The sequence below is a fragment of the Micromys minutus genome, assembly GCF_963924665.1.
Source record: "Micromys minutus genome assembly, chromosome: 14".
Lineage (NCBI taxonomy): Eukaryota > Metazoa > Chordata > Mammalia > Rodentia > Muridae > Micromys > Micromys minutus.
In genome coordinates, this window is record NC_137983.1 from 5,528,405 (window position 1) to 5,552,069 (window position 23,665).

A 23,665-nucleotide genomic window follows, 5' to 3' on the forward strand; every position below is an offset into this window, starting at 1 on the left:
TAGGTGGCAGCAAAGAGAGAGGAAAGTTTCTCCTTGGGACCCTCCTTACACATGTCTGTTGCTCAATTCTATGGACACTCTTTTTGTCTCTGCTTATTTTCATGGGTCAAGAGCATTCTTACCTTTTCTTCTCGTCCCGACTCAAAGCTACTCACACGTCTCAGTATTGCACAGAATTTAGATTTCAATTTTTTTTGGGGGGGGGAGGCATAGAGCCTTTTAATCACCTAATATTTTGAAATAAATTTGAAAATGTATTGGATCTTAAAGTGAAGCGAGTTCAGTTTTAATCTATAACTTATTGATTCAGGTTTCAGATCTAGTAACACTTTTAAATGAGTAGTGTCTCAGTTAACATGTCTAAAGTCAGTTTTATATGTATTTTGATATGATGAGGGACTATCCCTACTGGAATGGGTTTCATTTCTCAGGGCTGACTCTCAGCTCACGTGGTAGTGGGAGTGACAGTTAGTAATATTGTTGCTTGATCGAATACAGGACCACTGAAGAGGTGTGCTTGTGAGGGAGTTTCTAGATGAGGTAACTACAGTGAATGTGCCCGCACTGCAGGTCACTGGCACCACTCCATAGGCTGAGGTCTTAGAATAAAAAGGAGCAAGTGGGGCTGGTGAGATGGTGCAGAGCACCAACCATTGGCTGAACAGACCCACTGGTCTGAGTTCAATCCCTGGCAAAAGGTTGAAGGAGCAAACCAGCTCCACACAGTTGTCACTTGACCTCTATAAACGCTCCATATGTGCATGCACACTCGCACCCTTGCACACAGATGTGCACACATGCTTGCATAAATACTGATGTGATTTAAAACTTGATTATTCTTTATTTCTAAGAGTGTGGCTGCTTTATGTTCCTGTTATCACGTCTTTCCTGTCACCGTCTCTGTACTTTCAACTTAGGAACCAAAATGAACCCTTCTCAAGTTGCTTATTTCGTTGGAAATGGTTGTCTTGTCACAGCAACAGGAAGAGTGACTAAGTGGGAGAGAAACAGGTAAGGCTCTCTTACATATGGGAACAGTCAGTGTCAATATTGGCACCTTCCAAAGTGGAGCTCTGTTCCATTCTATTATGGCCAAACTCTAGAGTGAGAAATTGGTTTGCAATAGGGACAGCCCCAGGGGGCCTCAGGATTGAATTTAGGTGTGAGGATGGCTGCATGATTTCTCTGGGACTCAGGAAATTTGTGCCTAGAGACTCTGTTTCCTATAATGGCCCTTCGGTTGCATGCTCTGTGAAGAATTTCCTGAGATCTGGCAACCGTCATCTTCTATAACAGATTCCACTTTTCTGTCTAACATTTAAGAGTAATCTTGGGGGCTAGGATTGTGACTCAGTGGGTGAGCACTGGCCTGGCATGCACAAGGCCTTGGGTTTAATTCTCAGCACAGAAGGTAAAGAGGAGAAAAATATACTTACTTGAGGAACTCTTATTTTAAAGCACTTATTTAGTAGTCTGTCATATTCTGTCCTATTAGAAATTTTATAAAATTAGGTTAACATTGCTTTCTTTTCTATATCATTCATTCTTAGTTATTACTGCGATTTACTGTATATTAATAAATTTATTCAACAAGGGTTTGTTTTCTTTACTCATACATTAGCTGTTAATTTTCTTGGCATCACAAGATCCCATTCTGGTGGGAGAAATTACTAAATAGTCTGACCTTATTCTTATAATCGCTTCTAAGTAAAAGAAAGCAAACAAAAGTAACAAACCCCAAAAGAGCTGCATTTTGTTGTTCATGTTTAATCACAGGAAACTCAGAAAACTGAGGCAGGAGGACTGCCTCAAGTTTGTGGCCAGTTTGGACTATTATAAAAATTCTAGATCAGTCTGAGCTACAGAGTGAGACTAGTTCACTATATAACCAATCAACCAATCAGGGCAAGTGATATGGCTCAGTCGGTTAGGGTGTCTGTGGCCAAGCCAGATGACTGCAGCTCAGTCAGTGCTCCTATCCCACAGGGTAGGAGGAGAGAAATAATTCTCATGGGTGACCTTCAGACCTTGACACATGTGCAATGGTACATGTATGTGTATGTGTGCAAGTACACAAACACTCACAAAATTAAAAAGTTAAAAGACTATGATACAAGGTCAAAGGTCAGGGTATCTTAGCTTATCTTAACCTGGGTAGTATTGTGTGGAACAGAGATTTGGCTGAGGATGTACCTGAAATGAAAGGGCCCAGGGAGAGGAGCAAGTACATAGGAGATCATAGGAGATCATCATGGCTGTCTTTGCCACTCAGTCAGCACCAAGGAATACAGAGTTCAGGATTGATGTAGGCTGGCTTAGTGGGCAGATAGAAGTAGACAGTTTTCCGGATTTCCTTCATGCAATTTCTTCTAAAGAAATTTCGCAATGACTATGTAACATAGAAACTGACACCATGGGGGACACGGATGTAAGCTGACCTTTTCTGGAGTATGTCTGTCCTTCCCTCTGAGGAGAATAGGATGGGAAAGCAGAGGAAGGAGGCACAGAGAAGATGGAAAGCCCTGATTCAAGATGACTTTTTTGTTTTTTGCTGGTGCTGGATTCACCAAATCTGAGTTGAACTCTACAGTATGAGTAACCCGTGAGCTCAGAGCCACTTGAAGAGATGCGGGACAGCTTGAATGAACTATGCAGAAAGAGAAAATAAACACCAGGTACTTGCAGGAGAGAAACAATGGATGGGGAAGTCTTAGGTCATGGTGGCCAAATGAGCTACAGTCAAGCAAATCTCCAGTCACATAGAGCATGGGTACTCCGGGCTATCAAAAGGCCATTTGGGCAGCTGAGAGGAAGATGGGGACAGAAGGGGCCAAGTACTCCAGAAGAAAGGGAACAGGTTCTGATGTGACAGTAGGTCTGCTCAAAGATGACGTCTGCTTTGGAGAACACGGATACTCTTAAGGGTAGACTTTCCTAGCTTCCTGTCTTCAGACTAAGTGCATATTTATAACTGCACCGAACGCTCTCACTTCCTTCCCTCTTATTTGTGAGGACAGAAGGTCCCTGTACAGTCCAAACAAAGCATTTCCTTTTACTAGTGACTGAATAGTACTTTTCCATTTGTTTTTTAGTTGTCTATCTTGGCACTGCCTTTGCCTCCAGCATGGAAATTAGTGTCTACATTTTCACAATGTTATCATTTTTATCAACTGCCTTTTCACTGGAGATAATTTATAAAATATAGAAATGTAAAACATAAAAATTACCCATAATTTTACCTGCAACCTTTTTCTTTGTATGTACATTCACATACACTGGAATGTAAGCAATTCAAAGCTTTTAAAATTCGCTCATAATTCTGTCTCTTTGTTTTATCTTTTTAAGCACTTGAAGGATACGTCGGGGACTTGGGGAGTTGTTGATGATTCCAAAGGAAGAAAAAGAAGAAAAAAACAAAACAAAACAAAAGAAAACACAAACCAAAACCAAAAATGGTCCTTTTCACCTAGAAAGAGGAGAGAGAAGTACAGGAGTGAGTACATCCACAGTGGGAGGCAGTGAGTGATAGCAGGTGACAAGAAGGCAAACCCTCACAGAGACAGTTACTTAGGAAACAGTTGGAGAACAGATTAGCAAAGGACTACTGTGGGGGACGGTGTTAAGTGATGGTCAAGGAAGGAGAAGCAGGGAACAGGGACAGTGAGGCAAAGGTGAGAAGACAGGTAAATATGTATTTCCTTTCATACACATCATCTACACTCAAATATACACACACATCGATATGTGATAAGAGATCAGAAGGGGACCAGCAGAAGAGGAGGAGGGAGGAGGGAGGAGGGCAAGTACTGAGGAGAGCCTGTGCAAGCTGAAATGGTTGGTGTATGTGCCTGGAGATGCCACAGTGAAACTCAGCATTTTGTATGCTAATTAAAAATGAATAAAAATTAAAAACAAGATAAGGACAGAATCCACATCGGGTTTGAGTTCTCATGCATATGGTTCCTCATTCCAGCAGAGCTCAGGGATGGAGAATCATCCATTGGTTGGCTAACAGGAGTATTTCCTTCCATGTTGGCATGCTTCTTCTGCAGAGTAAGGATGGCAAACACTTTTATGATGCTCCAGGGACTTTGCACACCCAGGGGCCAACTTGAACTATTTAGAGAAAGGTTTTGGAGATGCCATCTCTGTTCTTAATAAGGAGATGCAAGAAATGAACTACCACCACTGCTTCCTGCTTAGATAGACAATGACTTTATCAAGATATAATTCCCACATTGACTGAACATATCTAATTGTAAAAATTTATGCTTCTAACCTGTTTACACACAACATCAACACAATCTGCAAAACTAAACTATGGGTCACTCTTTGTAGGCTTATTTAACTTGTGACATTGTGACATGGTGTCACCTGCAAACGTCATGCATGACAAACACACAACTGAGTTAAAAAATCAAAACTGGAAGAAAAAAAATATCATTCTGCTTTAAGTTTGTTCATGATTTTCATGTTGGGCTGTGTTCACAGCTATCCTAGGCACACTGGTCCCATGGACATGTCTGTGAGCCTAAGATTTTCTGTTCCCCTCTGTAACCCTATCTTTCTCTTTAAAAAGGTTTATTTATTTATGTTATGTCTATGAGTGCTCTATCTGCATGTATACCTGTATGCCAGAAGAGGGTATTAGATCTCATTAGAGATGGGTGTGAGCTACCATATGGTTGCTGGGAACTGAACTGAGAACCTCTGGAAGAGTGGCCAGTGCTCTTAACCCATGAGCCACCTCTCCAGCCCTTGTGACCTTTCTTAAGGTTGTACTTACTTCTGAGATGGCACCTCACTGGAGAGTGAGCTGTTTCAGAAGCAAATGCCACTATGTCTAACCCTTAGTGTTATAGAAATAGAATTATGTAGTCCACATTCTTCTTTCTGACTGATTTCACTGAGTGGAATTTGATGGTTACTTGTGTTGTATCATCCATTCAGCCATTGCTGTAGTACTGTGTAGTACTCTGTACTTCTGAAGGCCTTCTGATGACTGCCGACATTTCTTCCTAAGCCCTGAGTTTTCCCTCTCAGATACAATTTTCATAACGGGCTGACACTAAGCAGCTCAAAGTCCTGGGCTGTCACTGGCTTTTTAGTTACTCACTCTGGTTTGCTCATCTGTATGAGGCTTCTTTTCTTAATAATTGAAGTTTGCATCTCAGCTCTCCCTGAAATGGAGAACTAGGGTGAGCCAAGTCAACCACAGCCTGCTCCTTCAGTCTTCACAGCAGCTCAGTGAGGCTCTTTCTTCCCTGTTCCTGCAGCAGCTACTCGAGGGCACCTTAATTCTGTGCTTCCATACTGAACCTGGGTCACTTACTGGATGATGAGTGAATTCTCCACATATTGATGAGAAGTTTGAAAAGAAAATTGTATTAACTTCATACCCAACACCTCTTTTTGTCTTCCTTTAGTTTTCTTGATAGAGCTGAGTTTTTTTTTTCATCATCTTTAGTATATAATCTGAAAACTCTTTTTTTTTTTAGTTTCTTTCTTTCGTTCTGTTCAATTTTATGTGTTGGGTGTCTTGCTTGCATGTATGTCTGTGTACCACTGTGTCTAGTGCCTACAAAGATCAGAAGGGGGATTGGAGTTCCTGAGTTTGGAGGTAATAGATGGTTATGAGCTGTTAAGTGAGTGCTAAGAAACGAACTGGGGTCCTCTTTGAAAGCAGCTAGAGTTCTTAATCACTGCGCCATCTCTCCAAACCCCATTTTTTGTAAGTTTACCTATAGTCTTCTTTAGTAATAACCTTCATATCATTAAACTTATGTTATCAGTCAAATATCAGAACATTCCTCTTGTGGCCATTATTTTATTCTCTCCAGTTTAGGAAAAGAACCATTTGTCTGTGGTCATTTTTTTTCTCTGCTAATGACAACCATTTCCAATTTCTAAATTGTTGATTTTCTGTGTCTTTAGTGTACTATGGCCTAGAATGACCTCATCTTTGTATCTCAATGTCAGCTACTATGCATATACAGTGTTTTAACTTCTTTTCCCAAGAAACACATTTCTAACCAACCTAGGCAAATATGTCCTATCCACATCACTGTATTAAACATCTTGTCATATCATTTATTTTCATCATGTTTTTTTTGCTACCACCTTCTCTCGGCTCCTTCTTACCTCTCACCTTCCTATCTACCAACTTCAATTTTCTCAAAAATAAAATTAAAACAAATAATCATTCCCCTAAAAATAAACAAAAAAAAAAAAAAAAAATCAAATCAAACAAACCCCAAACAGGTAAATCAAGCAATGCCCAAACAAACAAATAGAATCCACAGAGTTCATCTTGTATCGGCCGACTACTTCTAGGTTTGGGGCTTTCTCTTCAGTGTGGTTGATGCACTCTGTGAAACTCCATTGGTGAAATTAATTTTTTCTTTGCCAGTGTCTAACTGTAAATATTTTTTTGTCATGTCCATTCCATGTCTACTTCCTTCTTGGTGCTACCACCAGGTCTGGCTTAAACCTCTGCTGCCAGAGGCTCTCTGAGTTCATAAAAGCATCAGGCCTATTGTGCCGGAAGACACCAAGTCCTAAGTGTAACCTACCGCCTCTGCTAGTCTTTCTGCCACTTCGATGTAGACTCCTGAGCCTAAGGGGATGGTTTGATAACAACATCTCATTTAGGACTGAGTGTTCTACAGTCTCTTATTCTTTGTGCATTGTATAGCTGTAGCTATAAAGTTACAACTGAAAACATTGGACACAACAATGACTTCAGCTTGACTCCAGTTCTGCTGTGTGGAACACCAAACAACTTACACAGTTCTTTAACCCTTTCCACATTAGCTTTATTCTCTGTGATGCTTTTGTTAGAGCATCTGTTTGGGGACTGCCAAGGTGACTCAGTAGTAAGGAAGTTTAGTGTTCTTCCAAAGAACCCTGAGTTGGGTTTCCATCACCCACACTGGGTGAATTACAACTGCCTATAACTTCAGCTCTGGGATTCAGTGCTGGCTTCTGGCCTCTGTGGGCATCTGCACACATGAGCACACACCTTCTATAGTTAAAAAGTATTTTAAAAATACATCTAATTTGTGGTTATTTGGAGGATTAATGGGACTATGTATAGAACAAAGCACAGTTCAGGCATTAGTTAGCAATGTGGAGGAGCTTCTGGCTAATGATTGTGGACATTAACATAATCTTCTTAGTTTACAGTTCTTACTGTAAATGGTCTGTCCCCTCTGCTAAATCTACTTAATGATTTCATGGGAGAGCTTTCCCTTAGGATTTCAGTGACCTGATAATCTCTATTTAGTCAGCCATTTATAGAAATGTCTTCAAACCTAAATGTAACAGAAAAGAAGGCTCACACATCATTTAATTGGCTCTGCATTCCTCTTCTCTTTGGCAGATCTTCCCCACCGAACTAATAAAGTACCTAGGTCCACATCAGGGTTTCCTTATGGCTTTACTTTGCTGTTTCTACAACCTTATTGACCAGTCATTTATTTTATTTTTATTTTTTAAAGAATATGGATTTCCATATTCAAGTGGGCTGGTTAGTCCTGATGGCTAACTTGTTGAGATCTGGAGATACCTAGGAGACAGGACCTAGGCATGACTGTGAGGGGGTATCTTGATATGTTAACTGAAGATGAGAAGACCCACCATAAAGGGAGAGCATTATTCCCTTGGAATGGATTTTGGACTTGATAAAAAGGTGAAGGTTATGTGAGGACAAGTACCTTGGACTCTCTGCTCTCTCTGCACATCATGTGACTAGCTGCCTCAGTCTCCTGCCACCATAAGTTTGCTACCACACTGATCTCAACCACCAACCCAAACAAGCCCATTTTCTCTTAAATGGCCCTGACAGGATATCTGATATCACAGCAACAGAAAAAGTAAGTCATCTAACAGTCTTAAAGTCTTTGTGCACTGTGCTTGACCACTGACAATTCTGGAAGGCTACAACTTGAGAGGGCTGGAAAAGACAGCTATAAAATATGTTACTTTTCTTTTCTTTTTTTTTTTTAAATTGTATTTATTTACATATGAGTGTTCTAAGTGCATATATGGTATATGGCAGAAGAGGGCATCAGATCCTATAAAAGATGGTTGTGAGCCACCATGTGGTTGCTGGAAATTGAACTCAGGACTTTTAGAAAAACAACCAGTACTCTTAACCACTAAGCCAGCCCCATATGTTAAGTCTTACTGGCTCAAGCCAGTCAGTGTCCTAACACACTGAGAGAAAGGGTTCATAAGTGTCCATTCCTAACTGAGGAGCTTTGCTCAGCTGATAGTTTTGAGGGAAGAAAATGAGTTTTCTTTAAGGGTGTGGCCCCTGGTAAACTGACCACAGATGATAGATGTTCCTACACTCAGGATGAATGCAATGGCATATTTTTCTAAAAACAAAATGGAGGACAAGGAGTTGGGAGAGGAAAGGTTGTGTTTATGAGGAGTCGGGATGGGGAGGGTGGATATGATCTAAATACATTGCATATCATTGAGAAATAACATATTTATAAAATATCAAAATCATGACTGAAATTTCAAAATTCATCAGTCTAATCCAAAGAAGGGAGAGAAAATAATGTCAGGTCCTCACAGGCTGAGATGGCTCTTGGTGTTAGTTTTTAAGAAATAAAGTCATTGGTTTCTGGTAAAATAACGGCATCTGCAGGAGCTGACACGTGATGTGGGAGTGAAGTGACTGCTAATTCTCATACAGAAACTTCATTTAAAGCCACGTTTCTGTTTTAAAACTTCTGGGAACTATAGAAGTCAACATGACTACCATTTATAAAATTAGCTTTTAAGCAAAAATATAATGGGAAGGAAGCCTTATAGATACTTGAAAATCTAACAGGAAGTTTAGCCCAACAGTCCCAGTTGACTAAGAATGAAGAATCACTAAATACAATTACAATTAAGCAGAATGTGGCTTACATTGTGAAATACATTGTGGATATTCAGGCCTAAAAATAGTTGTTAGTTCTTCAGAACTGAGTTAGAATCTTCCCCACTCCCCTTTTGTGTAGCATTGCCTGTCCTGGAACTCAGACTGTAGACCAGGCTTGCCTTGAACTCAGAGATCCACCTGCCTCTGCCTTATGATTAGGGTCATTAGAATCTTAACAAAACCCACATTTCCTCTTAATAAGAGCTAGCAAAAAGTGCCAGGTACCACTTCCTCTCCTTCCATTGGGATTTCATTTACAACACTGTGAAGTTACTGAGTTCTTAGGAGAAACTATTACTTTCACCCTCTAATTCAAGTGTGAGTTGATTCTCTGGGAGTTGCCAAGTGGCTTCATTTACCTGGAAACTGACTCCCACAATGGGTCCTGACTTTAAGAATGTGGGGAGGGTAAATATGAAACAGGTGAGTGATACTAATCCCAGAAAACACTTTGTCTTTCCGTTAGTTTAATTTCACAAACCATGAGAAAGCTGTTGATGACAGTCAATTTACATAGTGATTTAGAAAAAATATGACAACATAGATTCGGCAGTTTTGAAAAAAGAAAAATGTAACCTCAAATAGTAAACAGTCTCATAGCTCCTGGGAATAAAGCAGCAAGATAAAAATGCCCCATGACTATTTTAACTTCAATGTTTTAATATACATTTTATTCCTCAGGTCAAATTCTTTCACTGTAATGACACAGTGTCTCAGAAAAAAATAACAGGTTTGTGCATAGACGAGACACATCTGACCCCAAGTCTTATAAGGGATGATTGTGATTTAGGGGTTACAACGTTGGAAATTGTGTTTTAGAGGAGAAAAGGAAACCCAGTCAATGTGGTTACCTTGACAACATGGGATGGTTGCATCAAGAAATTTAAGGCAATGCAGGATCTCCGTGATGTCAAGATAGTAAAAGATCTACCAGATTAGGTTAAGAGAAAAATAATTCTGAAGCAAGACAGTGTTACCTGACCTATGAAATGTTACTTCTTGGTTTTTATTATGAGCCTACTTAGAAGAGACAGAGACTCTCAGCAGCCAAGGCAGGGAGGAGAATGGGAGGGAATTCTGTTTACCCCTGTCTGTCCCTTCTCTACATGACTGCACATGTGCAAGGGGCCCAGGGCCATCTGCACTTTCTATGAACGTTGGCTGTGCAGAGAAAAATCATCTTGCCCCGATTCTGTTGACTTTCCCAGCGGCCTCCCTTTCAAAGCTCGTCCCCAATGAATATCACTTGTGCCTGTTGCATATTCGTAAATAATGAGCATAAATTAGGATGACTGCACCGAAGCTAGTTATTAGTCACGTAGGAAAGAAGCTTGTTAACATCCAGTCCAATTACTCTGGCAGGGCCAAGGAGAGCTCTCTCTGTGAAGTATCAAGCATTAGATGAAAAGTGTCATTGTAAAACCATGTTACTGAAACAGCTTTCTTCCTTCACTTAGCAAGCACCTCTTTATGACACTCTTCAAAGTCCACAGTTCTGAGTCCCCACTTCTAAGAGCACCATGAAGCAATTTTGAATCAGAGCTTGGATTTTCCTTTCATAAACCAATATTTCTTTTAAAAGGTATGTCAGAGCTATGCCTCTCTTTGTCTTCACGTGCTGTATGGATTTTGTTTCTAACATAATTTTATGCCATGACTCACCTGATAGTATCACACCTGGTCCTGAATAGAGGAAGTATCATTTGTTACTGAGCTGTCCTTTGCTTTCTTAGCTCTGGCTTTGAGACTGTGGAAATGAGTTAGATCCAGAGGGACACATTTAGGAGCTGAAAAACCTACTCCGTAGTGACTAAGTTGAAAAGCAGTTGGGCATGCTTACGGAAGTTTAGGCAACACCGATCTACAGACAACAACAGCTCCAAGCTGTGCAGGCCAAGACATCATTGCCAATGTGCCAATGACCATGAAGGCTAAGAACAAGAAGATGACTGTTCCAAGCACAGCACATGTTTTCTTGCTTTTGGATCATAGGCAGGGTGTCCGATCTTTGAGTGCAGTTTCTTCTCAAGGCTAATGTCATTCATTTACTTGTTCCTCTGTTGCTGGCACTGAGTTACCCTAAGCTGTGCACCACACAAAGGGAGCCAATGGACTAATAGGGACATTGTGTGGTGTAAGTCTCTTTAGAACTGATGGTGAATTCACAGAGGTAATGATGACTCAGTGACTCTGCGCCAAGTAGAAAAGTAGGCATATTATTTGGCACACATGTCATATGTAATTTCTGATTCACTCCTGCTGATGAAATTAAATGCTTATTCAAGATAAGAAATGGGACTTGATTTGAAGAAGTGTTGGCTAAGACAATCACTTCGTGCTAAGCAGTAATTATATTGTTTAGAGTAGTTACATGTCAACCGAAGAATGTCATAGTTCAACATATCCTTATCAAACTCCAGTTCTGTGCTGAATATTTATCATCACAAAACAAGGCCTCTTTATTTATTATAGTCTGCCTGTTAATGGAAATTGTCCAGGAGATTCCACAAACGTGGGATTTTTTCGTAGCCAACTACTGAAGGGCTCATTTTGGCCTCTTCATGGCTCAAGGTCACCATACTAAGTCAGCAAATTTCTTACTTTTTTTTTTTTTTTTTTTTTTTTTTTTTTTTTTTTTTTATTGAACTGATTCTTGCGACACAGAGAGAGTTGTGATATCGAAGGCTTCCTCACCCAAATTACCCTATAAATCTCTCTCCAGTTAAAATATACTGCTGGAATTATACAAACCCTCCTGCAGGTGCTAGAATTACCTCTTATAGCATTACCTGATTTAGTTCAAGATATTAAAACCAACTTACTCTTACTAATTTTTTGGTTTTGATTTTGAGGTTATAATATAATTATAAATTTCTCTCCTCCTTTTCCTCCCTCCAAACCTTCCCATACACCCCTCCTTGATCTTTTAAACTTATGCCTTTTTTTTGTTATTGCATGCATATATATATATATATATATATATATATATATATATATGTTTACACACACAAACACATATGTCTAAATATTGCCTACTCAGTCTATGTTATTAAGTATAATGTTACTTGTGTGCATGTTTTCAGGACCAACTCCTTAGTAGTATATAACCAATTGTCCTCTTCCCTGTGGAAGACGATTTCTCCTAATGTCACCATGACTTAGTTGCCATTAGTTTTTTTGTGAAGGGTTGACAACTTTCAAGATTTTCCTTGTCCATTTTGGCATGTCATTTTTACTGTTCTTGTTCAGCTCATGGTTAGGTAGCCATGTTGCTGAGAAAGTATAGGTATAGATCATGACATTTGTCCTTATGCCCAAAGATAAGTGTGGTCTTCACCTCTCAGCAAAAAAACTTTTTTTTTTTTTTTTTTTTTTTTGCAACAGATGGCTACCACTATAGAAAACCACAACTAATCAGATCACAGAGTGTGGAGGCTAACCAATTAAAAACTTCTTCCCCAAATTCCCATTGTAGCAGAGTGCAAATTCTCTGAAATCAGAGAATTTGTGTCTCACGGAGTTCTGAAATCTTAGGGGTCACAAATGGCACATAGAAGATGCCAAGTAAATGCTTGCTGCTCAGGGAAACTGAACTATGGGATCTTAACTGAGTATCCTAAGGACATCTTACTGTGCTTTTTAGACAACGATGGCAGACAGTGTCACCTTATATAGGAGTCCAGACTAGTACATGGTTTTCAGTCATACAGGCCATTTTTTTCTATGAAGAAGACCTAAAATTCAAAGCTTAACTGCAAAATGACTTATGAAAAATTAATATTTCAGCTACAACTTCATACTGAAGCAATCCTATATTTATTCAACCTCCAACCCTCTCTCTCTTTCTCTCTCTCTTTCCCTTCCTCCCTCCCTCCTTCCTTCCCTCCCTTCCTCCCTCCCTCCTTCCTTCCCTCCCTCCCTCCCTCCCTCCCTCCCTCCCTTCCTCCCTTCTTCTTTTCTTTTCTTTTTCCCCATAACTAGTCTGCCAAGACCTTAAACCTCCTCAGGTTAACTTCTCAGTGTCAACTAGGAAATGGCTTTCTAGCCCATCCAGCCTCATTATTGAGATTCAGGGGCCCTTTGTAAATGCTTCTGGGTTATACAACAGCTGTCAAGAAGCACGTGATCAGGCTCTGCCTTGGCCTTTAACTGTCAGCATACAATTTAGCAGAAAAGGAATGGATTCTGGACAAGGAGCTGATTTTCTCTAGGAGACTCTGCCTGCTCACTGCCCACAGACACATTCTCTCTCCTCTATACTTTTACCTTTTATTCCTTTAAAAAAATCCCCCCCACTCCTCTTCCCGTCTCCCTTCCCTATCTTAATTCTTCTAGTCCCACTTTTTCATTTTTATTTTTGAAACGCTGGGAAGGTTTTTGCTTTTCTCATCACGATTTATCCTGCAAAGTATCCTAGAAACATTAAAGATTAACTACAACCAGTCAAAAGGCAAAATTTAGAGTTCAGTCTCAATAGATACATCTACAAAATGTTCCCACACTTAAGGCTTAGTGAACATTGCAGAAGGGATAGAAAGATTCTAAGAGCAAGAGGACTGGGGAGTCTGCTGTGAGATTATGTCTCCTAGTGAAATCAAAAGCTAGACATTTAAATTCTTACCAACATGACTACCCAAACAGGAGGTGAACAAAGATGAGTCAAGTGAACATGTTCGTCTAATGGGAAACGTTCATGGGGCCCCGGACTTATGCAAAGAACTATAGGGAAGTGAGTGAGCCAAGAGTCTGAGAAATGGTCCTCCCTTGGGAGAAGCATACCATCTGGTTGTGCAGGGCCAAATGGATAGCCCTGAAAATGTACCTATAAGTCACATTATATGCACACAACTATATTTAGGAATATATATATATGTTCATACACACATATACAAACACACACATACAAAGTAACGATTAATGAAAGAAGGGCTATAGATTTGAAGGAGAGGAGGTATATGGGAGGGTGTAGAAGAGGAAAAGGAAGAAATGTTATGATTTAAACACAGTTTTAGAAAGGACAAACAAAAATAGTAAGCTAGTGTGCAGCCTGTTGATTTATATATCAGTCTCTCCCGGTTAAGTGTTTTGTTTTATACAACTTGATGTGCTGTGAACACAACTCCATATATCTATTCTTTCTTCTTCTAAATACGTGGGATAAACTCATTTGTTTTCTTTTTAGGTAACTGAAATCTCACTTTCTATAGCATACATTTTAACCTGGAAGAAACTTTAAAAATAGGCTTATTCTGTTTTCTCCTTTCACACACGGGGAAATGGAGGAACGGTAGCTCAAGTGGCTTACTATTAGAAGCAGAATAAACAGCTGGTGTTCTGAATCCTAGACCAGTACTCAGTCCTTTACTTTTTGTCCCTGTGACTTTATTGGGAACTGAACATAGGTCCGAGTTTTAGACATGCTAGTTAAGACTTTTGCCTCTGAGCTTATGTGCCCAACCCATGTTTTCATTTTAATTTGAGACAGTACTTATCAAGTTGTTGAAACAGGTCTTGAACTTTTGATATTATTGCTTCAGCCATCTGAATAGTTTGTGTTGTGGATCCCAGACACCAGGCCTGTCTTTTGGTATGGTTTAAACTAGTTCTTCTTAATTAGTGCTATTCCTTCATTTAAAGCTATTTATCATCCTTGGGTGTTAAATGATGGAAGATAATTCCACTTAAAGGAGGTCTTCATAAGAGAAGTGCTTTGTACTATAGACAATTAGCCTCCGTGTTTCATATTTTCATGCATAGGAACCTCCAGTAGAAAAAAACCAGTATCCTCTCTGCAGGTCTCTCATTCTCCACTAGTGAGAAGTAGGGAGGATCCTAGGTATGCATTGGTTACTATCTCTCTACCTCCTGCCTTTTTATTTCTACACCCTTTACAATCTACTATTCTAACAATATTATGAAAAAAGTAAACAAAGTCTACTTTTCTCTTCCTTTCACAAGGGGAGATTATGCTTTGTCTGTGGCTGCTTCATCCAACTAACTTAGGGTGAATTTATGTAAGGTGACAAGCTTGGGAACAGTAAGCTACAGGTGGAATATCTGCGTCAAAGAGTAGAGATTAGTACATGATACCCTTTTCCAAAAAACAGGAAAGAGTGATGAGGCTAGCTTGTGAGACAATAATTTCCTATTGAAACGATAAGTTTAGTCAATTTATTGCACCAGCATATTGATAGGTATACAATGGAACACACCAATTAAGGTAGTAATCTGAAAGTGTTTTTCTTGGGCTGGCTGTGGAAGCTCATAACCGTACTTCTAATATCATAATCTTAAGTTTGAGGTTGGCCTAGATTACATAGCAAGACCTTGATCTCAAAGAACTGGGGGCTGGAATTTGTAGTTCTAAGGTAGGTCACCTTGCCTAATATGTATAAGAAGCCAGGTTGGACCCATCAAATTGCAAAATTAATTAATTAATTAATTAATTAAATAGGTTTTCTTTAGTCTTAAAAATTGATTAGATTTAAAATATTTTCTTTAAAAACACACTGATATCCAGTGACTTACATATTAAAGAATCAGTCAAAATTTTGTTGTTAAGACATGATATAAAAATAAAATACTAAAGAAAATATCTCTATTAGCTCTGAGATAAATTTTTAATTAGAGGAGTGGTTTTCAACCAGTGGGTCATGACTCCTTTAGGGGACAGAATGACTCTTTCACGGGGGTCCCAAAAGACCATTGGAAAACACAGATGCGTACATTACAATTCATAACAGTAGCAAAATTACAGTTCTGCAGTAGCAACAAAAATAATATTATGGTTGGGGTGTCACCACAACCGGAGGACCCTCATTAAAGGAGGTGATAACATTAGGAAGGTTGAGAACCACTGAATTGGAGAAAGGTTTAAATATGAAAGCAATTTAAACTCAATAAAAATGGAGGCTTCCAGAAAATCTTTATTTGCCTCTGCGTGTATGTGCCTGTCTTTATACACTCTAACTTGATTTATTCATGTTTCTGTGTCATCATGGGAAAACTGAGTCCTTCACTAAAACCAAGGTCTATGTTTCAAAGTAAAAAAAAAAAAAAAAAAAAAAAAAAAAAAAAAAAAAAGCCAGAACATACAATGTGTAAGAGATTTTCTGTTTTTAAGCCCCTGTTCTTTGTTGAAATAACAGTTGATTGTAACAGTGAATGTAATAGAGTTAAGTGACTACTTAACATCTAGACTAACAGAATAATAACAGAGTGTGACAGCCTTCCTTTAAAGTGAGCAGTCATCTTCAGACAGTTTTCAAGGAAAAAAAAGAGCTAAATCAATAAACAGATACATTCAGTAATCAAGAAGAACTGAATAATTGCTCAGTAGTTCTTTAATTAGTGGCTACTTACTAAAAATAGTTTGTGAAATCTCTATAAAATCTTTCTAACAGCATCAATTCTCCTCCCTTAGTGTCTTGGGTGTCCAGCTGTTAAGAAACACCATCTAGATTCGTACGAAGATCAAAAGAGAACCAGAAAGCTACTTTGTGACCTGGTTATACTTGTTCTTTTATATTCCTTTAACTAAGATGGTTTTACAAGATGGTGCTGTGACAGCCAGCAAGTTTTAAACTTCATACACCAGTTTCGTCGGCAGTACATTGTTCTCTCCTGTCTTTCCCCATCCTTCCCTATCTGCTCACACAGTGAGGGGTCCTTTTGTCTTGCTTTTGTCTTGCTTCTCACCAAATCTTCCCGGTATATGGTAGATTCACAGTATGTAGCAGGCTGAAAGAATGTATAAGTTGACCATCATTGGGATCCTGCTGAAATGATTATGCAGATATTGTTTACTGGTAGTCGGAGTTCATATCTGCCTAGAGGGAGGACTATATGTGTATAGAAATTTCATAAGTAAAAAGGAATTCACTGAGCAGAAAACAATATTTCTATTATAAACAAAGTATTCTACAATACCAATTCTAGGTGACTGGTGTTTCATTTAAAGACACAATGATAAAAACCCATGTGCCTAATCCCAGGTTAACAGAAGAAGCCACAAGACACCTGTAGTTTCCATCTCATGCTCACTTGACAGAAGACATGGAGACAGTGTCATGGACCCACACTGAAATATTATTGTAACTGAAGTACCAATTGTAGTTATTGGGGCGCTTATATTTTTAGGCAATACAACTAATGAAAAACACACAGTTTAATTGGAGAGTTAATGCTTCTATGAAGTTGAAATAGTAAAAAAGGTTTGTGTTTAGTAGGCTGTTCGCTGTATCCTGTGTAAGACAGTCAGCTGATGGACCCCATTTCTTGGAATGGCACACAGAGGAAGCAAAGAGAGTGGTGTTTGACACCATCACCAGCAGACAGTGAATCATTCATTGTGAAAACCTATCTGACATTAGGACGGCGTCAAATGAAGCACAGTGCTCTGAGCCCCTTATATTTCCTCTCAGGTTGGTGCAATGATGACTGTCGCTAAGTGCAAGTAAACAAAACATGTATGCATCGTGAATTATGATCATTGCAAGAAGTACAGAAAAAGTTCCATCTGTGCTTTGTCCTAGGACAGAGATAGGTGTGTGTGGCCTGTAGCCTTGTGTGTTTGCGAAGAAATGGAATAGCCAGTCTCACAAGCTGAGCCTACAGCCCAAAGGCAGCACAGTTTCTACTGATGAGGGTTCTCTTACCCTGTGATTTCAAGAGCTTTGAGTAAAACTGAGAACTTAGAAGAATTGGAACCCAGTCACAAAAGAACAGACATAATATGCAGTCACTGATAGTGGGATGCTAACCCCAGAGGCTCGGACTGCCCCAGAAACAACTCACAGACTGTGTGAAGTTCAAGAAAAAAACAAAACAAAACAAAACAAAACAAAAAAAAAACCCGTCGTGCTCAATTCTTACACACCAAGAAAACGTTGACTAATCCCGGGTTACACCCTGTTTTGCTCATTGTAAATAGTAAGACCTTAATGCAGAGTATCAAACCTTAAAAAAAAGAAAAAAAAAAAAAAAAAAAAAAAGCCAAGCACTGACACAATTGTATTTGTATACATTTATGCAAAAATGTTTAAAATTTTTTTCTTTTATCTTTGTTTTTTAAAATAAAGTTTAAAAAAATTAATTAACGAGTACAATTGGATAGAGACAATGTCAGAGGACATAACATTCAATAAGAGTTTCCCCGCTGTTGCATACAATAATTGCGAGAATGGGATTAGGGACATGTTTATGTTTACTTTCAAAAGCTATACCAATTTTCTTTACTTGTGGAATTAAATATGCATACCATCAAACCTTAAAAATATCAAGCACTGACAAAAATATATTCATATGGTTTTATATGAAAATGCTTTAAAATCTGTACATTTATCTCTGTTTTTTTAAAATAAAGTTTAATTTAAAAAGTCAAAAAAAAAAAAAAAAAAAAAAAAAAAAAAAAAAAAAGAAGAATGGGAAACAGGAACTCCATGAACCTCAGAAGGATGTCCTAATGCCCATGCACACAAAAACTCTTGACACTAAAGAGAATAATGCAGAAGGCCACCAGAACTGAAGACAATCTTTGGTAAACCCAATTGCATTTGATAAACCATTGGCACTGTTATTGTTTAAATCAGAAAAGAGCTATGTGCGGTGCTGACTAAGGTTATCAGAGGAATAGGAGAAATGGTGTTAGTTGCTGACTGCAAGGAGGAAGGAGCACAAGGCAGGCTGATGGGCTTGGAAAACACCCTTTAAAAGACTAGAAAAAACACAGAGGAGACAACAAAAGTCTTGAATTCCTGCATTCAATACTGGGCTAGAAAGTCATTATTCTGTATATAATGATCCAACTGGAGTTTCTGGGAAAAGGATACTAGATAAAGCATTTAGTCCAGGTTTAAGGAGAAAGTTTCTCAAAAAATTGTTTTAAAAAGATTTCGTTTGAAACATTACAATCAGAGTTTAAGTAAAACTAGAGATATTTCTTTATTTATCCTTGCTCCAGGACTCAGGGTAGCCTTAACCACTTCATCCTCCGGCCTCAGCTACCTGCTACCAAACTGAGAAAAACATATGTTATAATCCTTAAAGAGAATCCATGAGCCAGGGGATCATCATGCACTATAGAGTGGATGCAGGATCCTCGGAGTGTGTGATATTAAGTTTGGGAAGATATCACTTTTCTTCCCATGTAAAATAGGCTCCAAGCATTTATTTAAAACAAGTTTAAAATTAGTTAAAAGAGCCCAAAAGTGATTACACACATGAAATTTTATATTCTGTGTTTAATTATGTGGTTCATATACAGAACTATTTTAGGGCGGGACACAGTTGTCAGCAGTACTTGGTGTCTTTGAGAACCTGCCTCTCATCAGCGTCTGCCTTACATCAGCACCTGGCTTCTTATTTATATAGGGAATCCCAGACCTTTAGCCTCAGAACGCAAGTTTAGTTCATGCTTCCTAATCAACAGTGTGTACATTTCGAAATTTCACTAACTCATCAGTGTGATTATTTTATTTTTGATTTTTGACTTTCCTGGGCTTTGATAATATTCTTCCTGACCAAGTAAGTGAGCCAGTTAAGGGAACCTTTTATTGATTGTCAAAAAAGTATCGAGCTACTTAAAGATGACAGAGATCTGCTTTCCCTGGAATGAAACCTTGACTTTACCTTGGCTTCAAAGATTTTCTTTGGCAAACATTAGGCTACCTTGAAGACTTCACTAACGTTAATATTTGATGTAGCAAGGACAATCAATGATACTGAAAACTGTAGGGATGATTAAGCCCCAAGTCCCATCTCCCTATGAAGAAGGCTGGCTCTTTTAAAATGTCATTTCATCTAACCACAGTCTCCTAACTCTGCTGATATCCAGAATTATTAGTTAAATTAATTGTTTCATTTGCTTGGTATTTAGAATGTTGTAAAGTGTAATAGAATTACTTAGTTGAGAACAATTAATGGAATGTACTTTGAATGTATTCTTACCAGAGGTTATAACAGGCATTCTTTATAAACACTTAAAGACGACCAAAAGAATAGTGTTGATGAATTTCAGTGCCATCAGAACAAATAATCTAGAACAGATTAAAATGCTTCAATATGTTTTTTTTTTGAATCACCCCACAATCTAAAATAATGTTGAAGATACTGACTCCTATACCCCTTTTAAAAGAAAGGGGAATGAGAATTTAAAATCTTTTCCATAGGTTTTCCTTGTCCCAGAAAGATGAGAAGTCATACTGATTACTCATGTCTAGAATCTTGCCTTACATTAGGATTGGATAACCGTATCCTCCTTTCAGGCCATAGCTGTGCAAATGGAGTTGGTGTATGTAGAGACCTCAACATCCAGGGGTGTCAGTCACAAAAGAACACTTACAGTATGCATTCACTGATAAGTGAATACTAGCCCAATAAACCCAAGCACTATTGCTGATGTCAAGTAGTGCTTACTATCAAGAACCTGATATGAATGCCTCCCAAGAGGCTCTGCCAGAACCATACTGATACAGAGGAGGAAGCTTTCAACTAACCATCAGACTGAACACGAGGACCCTAATGAAGGGGCTAGAGAAAGGACTGAAGGAGCTGAAATGGTCTGCAACCCCATGGGAAGAACAAAATTATCAACTATTCAAACCCACCGTAGCTCTCAGGGACTAAAACACCAACCAATGAGTACACATGGAGAGACCCATGGTTCTAGGTGCATATGCAGCAGAGAATAGCATTTTCTGACATCAGTGGGTGAGAAGCCTTTGGTCCAGTGAAGGCTCAACTTTCCCAGTGTAGGGGAAAACCAAGGTGATGAGGTGTGAGAGGGTGATTGGGAGAGGGAGCCCCTTCATGGAGGCAATGAAGGGAGTGGTTGGGATTGTGGGAAAGGGATAATACCTGAAATGTCAATCCAGAGAATTTCAAATAAAAAATTTAGGGAAAAAAAAAGATCCAGGGTGTGTGTAAAGGGAATGGGGGGGTGTGCATAAGAAATGCAAAACCTTGGAAGCAAATTGCAGTAGTAACAGTCCACTGCCTTCTTAGTCCCACTTTTGTCATCCATAGGGGTATGATTCCAGTCAATCTGGGCACTGTGGTATCCAAACCAATTGCACTGCATGAAATTACACAAGAAACAATCACACTGTTAAACGTTGATAGCTAATTTTCAAGTTTAATGGCTAAAATAAAACAGATGTGTGGGCTGCCATAGAGTTACATCTATGTTAGATGTAAACACTCCTTGTGTAATGATATCAAATGTGTAGGATGTTTACACAGTGTCCTTTGTTAACACTTATGGTCAGAGAAAGTTTTTTTCTTTCTTTTTTTTTTGTAAAGAGATTACACTAGTCTGTTAACAATAAATATGTTCCTGTTGAGTTTCAGCAACACTTTCACTGTGATGGATATAAGGAGCTCTATTTTCTTCTTCTCGTTACAAACACATTAGTTGTAAATTATTGATGATGAAATAATAGGAAAGGACTGAAACTGTACTTATGAAGTTACTCTAATTATGCTAGGATAGGCCTTCTGTTCTTCCCCAGTGTTATGTTTAATATGTTACACACTCTCAAGTGTGTGTACGCGTGTTTATGTTGCGAGGTTTAATATAAAAGAGACAACTTGGACATATTGTTATTTTTCTCAGTCCTGTCTCTCAAATTCAAATATTACGTTTGACTAAGTTGAAATAAAAATTTTGTACAGATAACAAATAGAAAGAGGGCAAGGAAAGATGCAGATCCTGTGAAACAATTTGTAATTAATTCCCCGAGGGACAAGAAGAGAAATTCAAAGAGTCAAAGCACATCATTCAGCTGTTACTACAGTGCTTGCTTAGCATATAAAGCAAAGAGCAGCAGACCCACCGTGTTCTACGTCTGCAATTATTGCTCTGGGACTCAGAGGAGCAGAAAGTCACCTTTTGATATTCAGGTTATCCCAAAGATAAATTAAAAAAAAAGTCAATGCGTTTCTCCAAAGGCAATTTGTACATACATAGTTTAAAACCTGTCAATTATTTAAAGACTATAAACATGTATCACAGAAATAGGGCATGTTACTGTTACTCTCCATCCTCATAATTTTCAGAATGAAGGAAGAGTTACAGTGGCTACATTGCTAGCCTCCCATTAGACGCTTTGTGGAATAGTCCTGTTTACTTTCATCTCTTCTCATTCCGGAGCTCATCATGTTTATTCCCATGTATTGCTCTTTCTATCTGCTTTAGTTCTTCATTTCATTTAAATGAAAAAGCAGCTCTGGGCTTATTCATTATTTAAATTGCAGTACTCACACTCCCATTGGATATCGAGGTATCTATATACATAGATACGTTTTTGTATAGATGTAAGGCTGCAGTTAGGGGGAAGAAGATGGATAAGTTAAATGTTAAGCCTCAGGGCTGGAGAATGAATTATCCATAGCACATTGCCCTTGCAGATGTCCTTAACAAGTGGCCTGTTGATGACTCTGAAATGTTAACTTTAGGCTTGATTCACAGTCTTACAATCATGTTTTAGAAAAGAATTAACACACATGAATAATTTTAAGATAAATTTTATATTTGTAATGTGATGAACAATGTAGAAAATAGTGGCATTTACTTGTAACCCCTTCTAGTGATATATAAAACACCAGACCAAACATTAAGAGAAGTTAAACAGAACCCAGGCCACATCTTATTGAATAGATTACTCTCTTATTCTGCAATAGACAACTTTCAAAAAGTTGGGGGACTTCATGCTATTTAATAAATCCTATCATCCAGCTGTGGGAACTGACCTCAAAAGAAGATCCTTCCCATGGTTTTCATCAGTTCAATTACATTGAATTATGAATGTATTATATATATATATATATATATATATATATATATATATATATGCAATTAGTATGCATTTCTTTATGCATCTTTGTACATGTGAACCTCTAAAAAATTCTCGGGAGAATGGCATGTTCACCAGAACTCACACAATGTGAAACAGAGCCCTAGTGAGTCCTTTACAGGATAAGCATCCTCCATGGAATCAGTGTTTTTGGGCAGTCGTAACCAAGAAGGACATGAAGTTTGAAAGCAAGGCTCTTTGGCAAGTCCTTCCCCCACATCGCTAATCTGCCCCTACCTTCCGAAGGGGCTTGAGCTTGGTCTCCATTATGAAGTCATACTTGCAGAGCTCGCAGCATCGTGTGTCTGAGCTCTTGATCCACTGGTGGAGACAGGACTGGTGGACAAAGCGCAAGGTTCCTGTGCAGCGACAGGGTGTGATGAGCGGGCTCTCTTCATCTCCTTCGCAGTGACAGATCCTGGGGAAGAATGCAGCAGAAAACATGAGTTCTCTCATAGTTCATGGCCCAACACTGAAGGCCTGCCTTTGTATCAGGCTGTATTAGAAACGTTGACCTATAGTCTAGAATTCATTGGTCTTTTCACTCCAACTTTAATGGCAGACCCAAACTTCTGATCAATATCCGTTTACTTTCATGTGATAGTTACTCTTAGACTCAAGTCATACTATAAAGCATCAGGTGAATGTACACCACAAACATATTTATTTTGTTCTGGCAGTGGAACTAATTTAAAGAGCAAATCTATTGAGCTTAGTCTGTTTAAAAGGTTACTGTCTATGATGTTTCATATATAAAGGTCATGACTTAGAAGTATCCCAAAGAAGATGTATGGTGGTACACACATACCAGCACTTGGGAGGCATAGGCAGTGAGGCAGAGAGGCAGTTAGGCAGAGAGGCAGAGAGGCAGAGA

At 38.7% G+C, this 23,665-nt stretch overlaps 1 protein-coding gene across 8 annotated transcripts in view; it reads right to left on the reverse strand.

Annotated features, from left to right (window-relative positions):
• Positions 1-23,665, reverse strand: part of MARCHF1 (membrane associated ring-CH-type finger 1) — a gene marked incomplete at its 5' end in the record, with an annotated part of 479,472 nt that overhangs the window by 22,661 nt on the left and 433,146 nt on the right. For all 8 annotated transcript variants that reach the window (XM_080929124.1, XM_080929123.1, XM_080929120.1 and 5 more), the window contains one exon: positions 23,029-23,209. In XM_080929124.1, the coding sequence (XP_080785250.1) occupies positions 23,029-23,209 (181 nt within the window). The remainder of the gene's footprint in view (positions 1-23,028; positions 23,210-23,665) is intronic.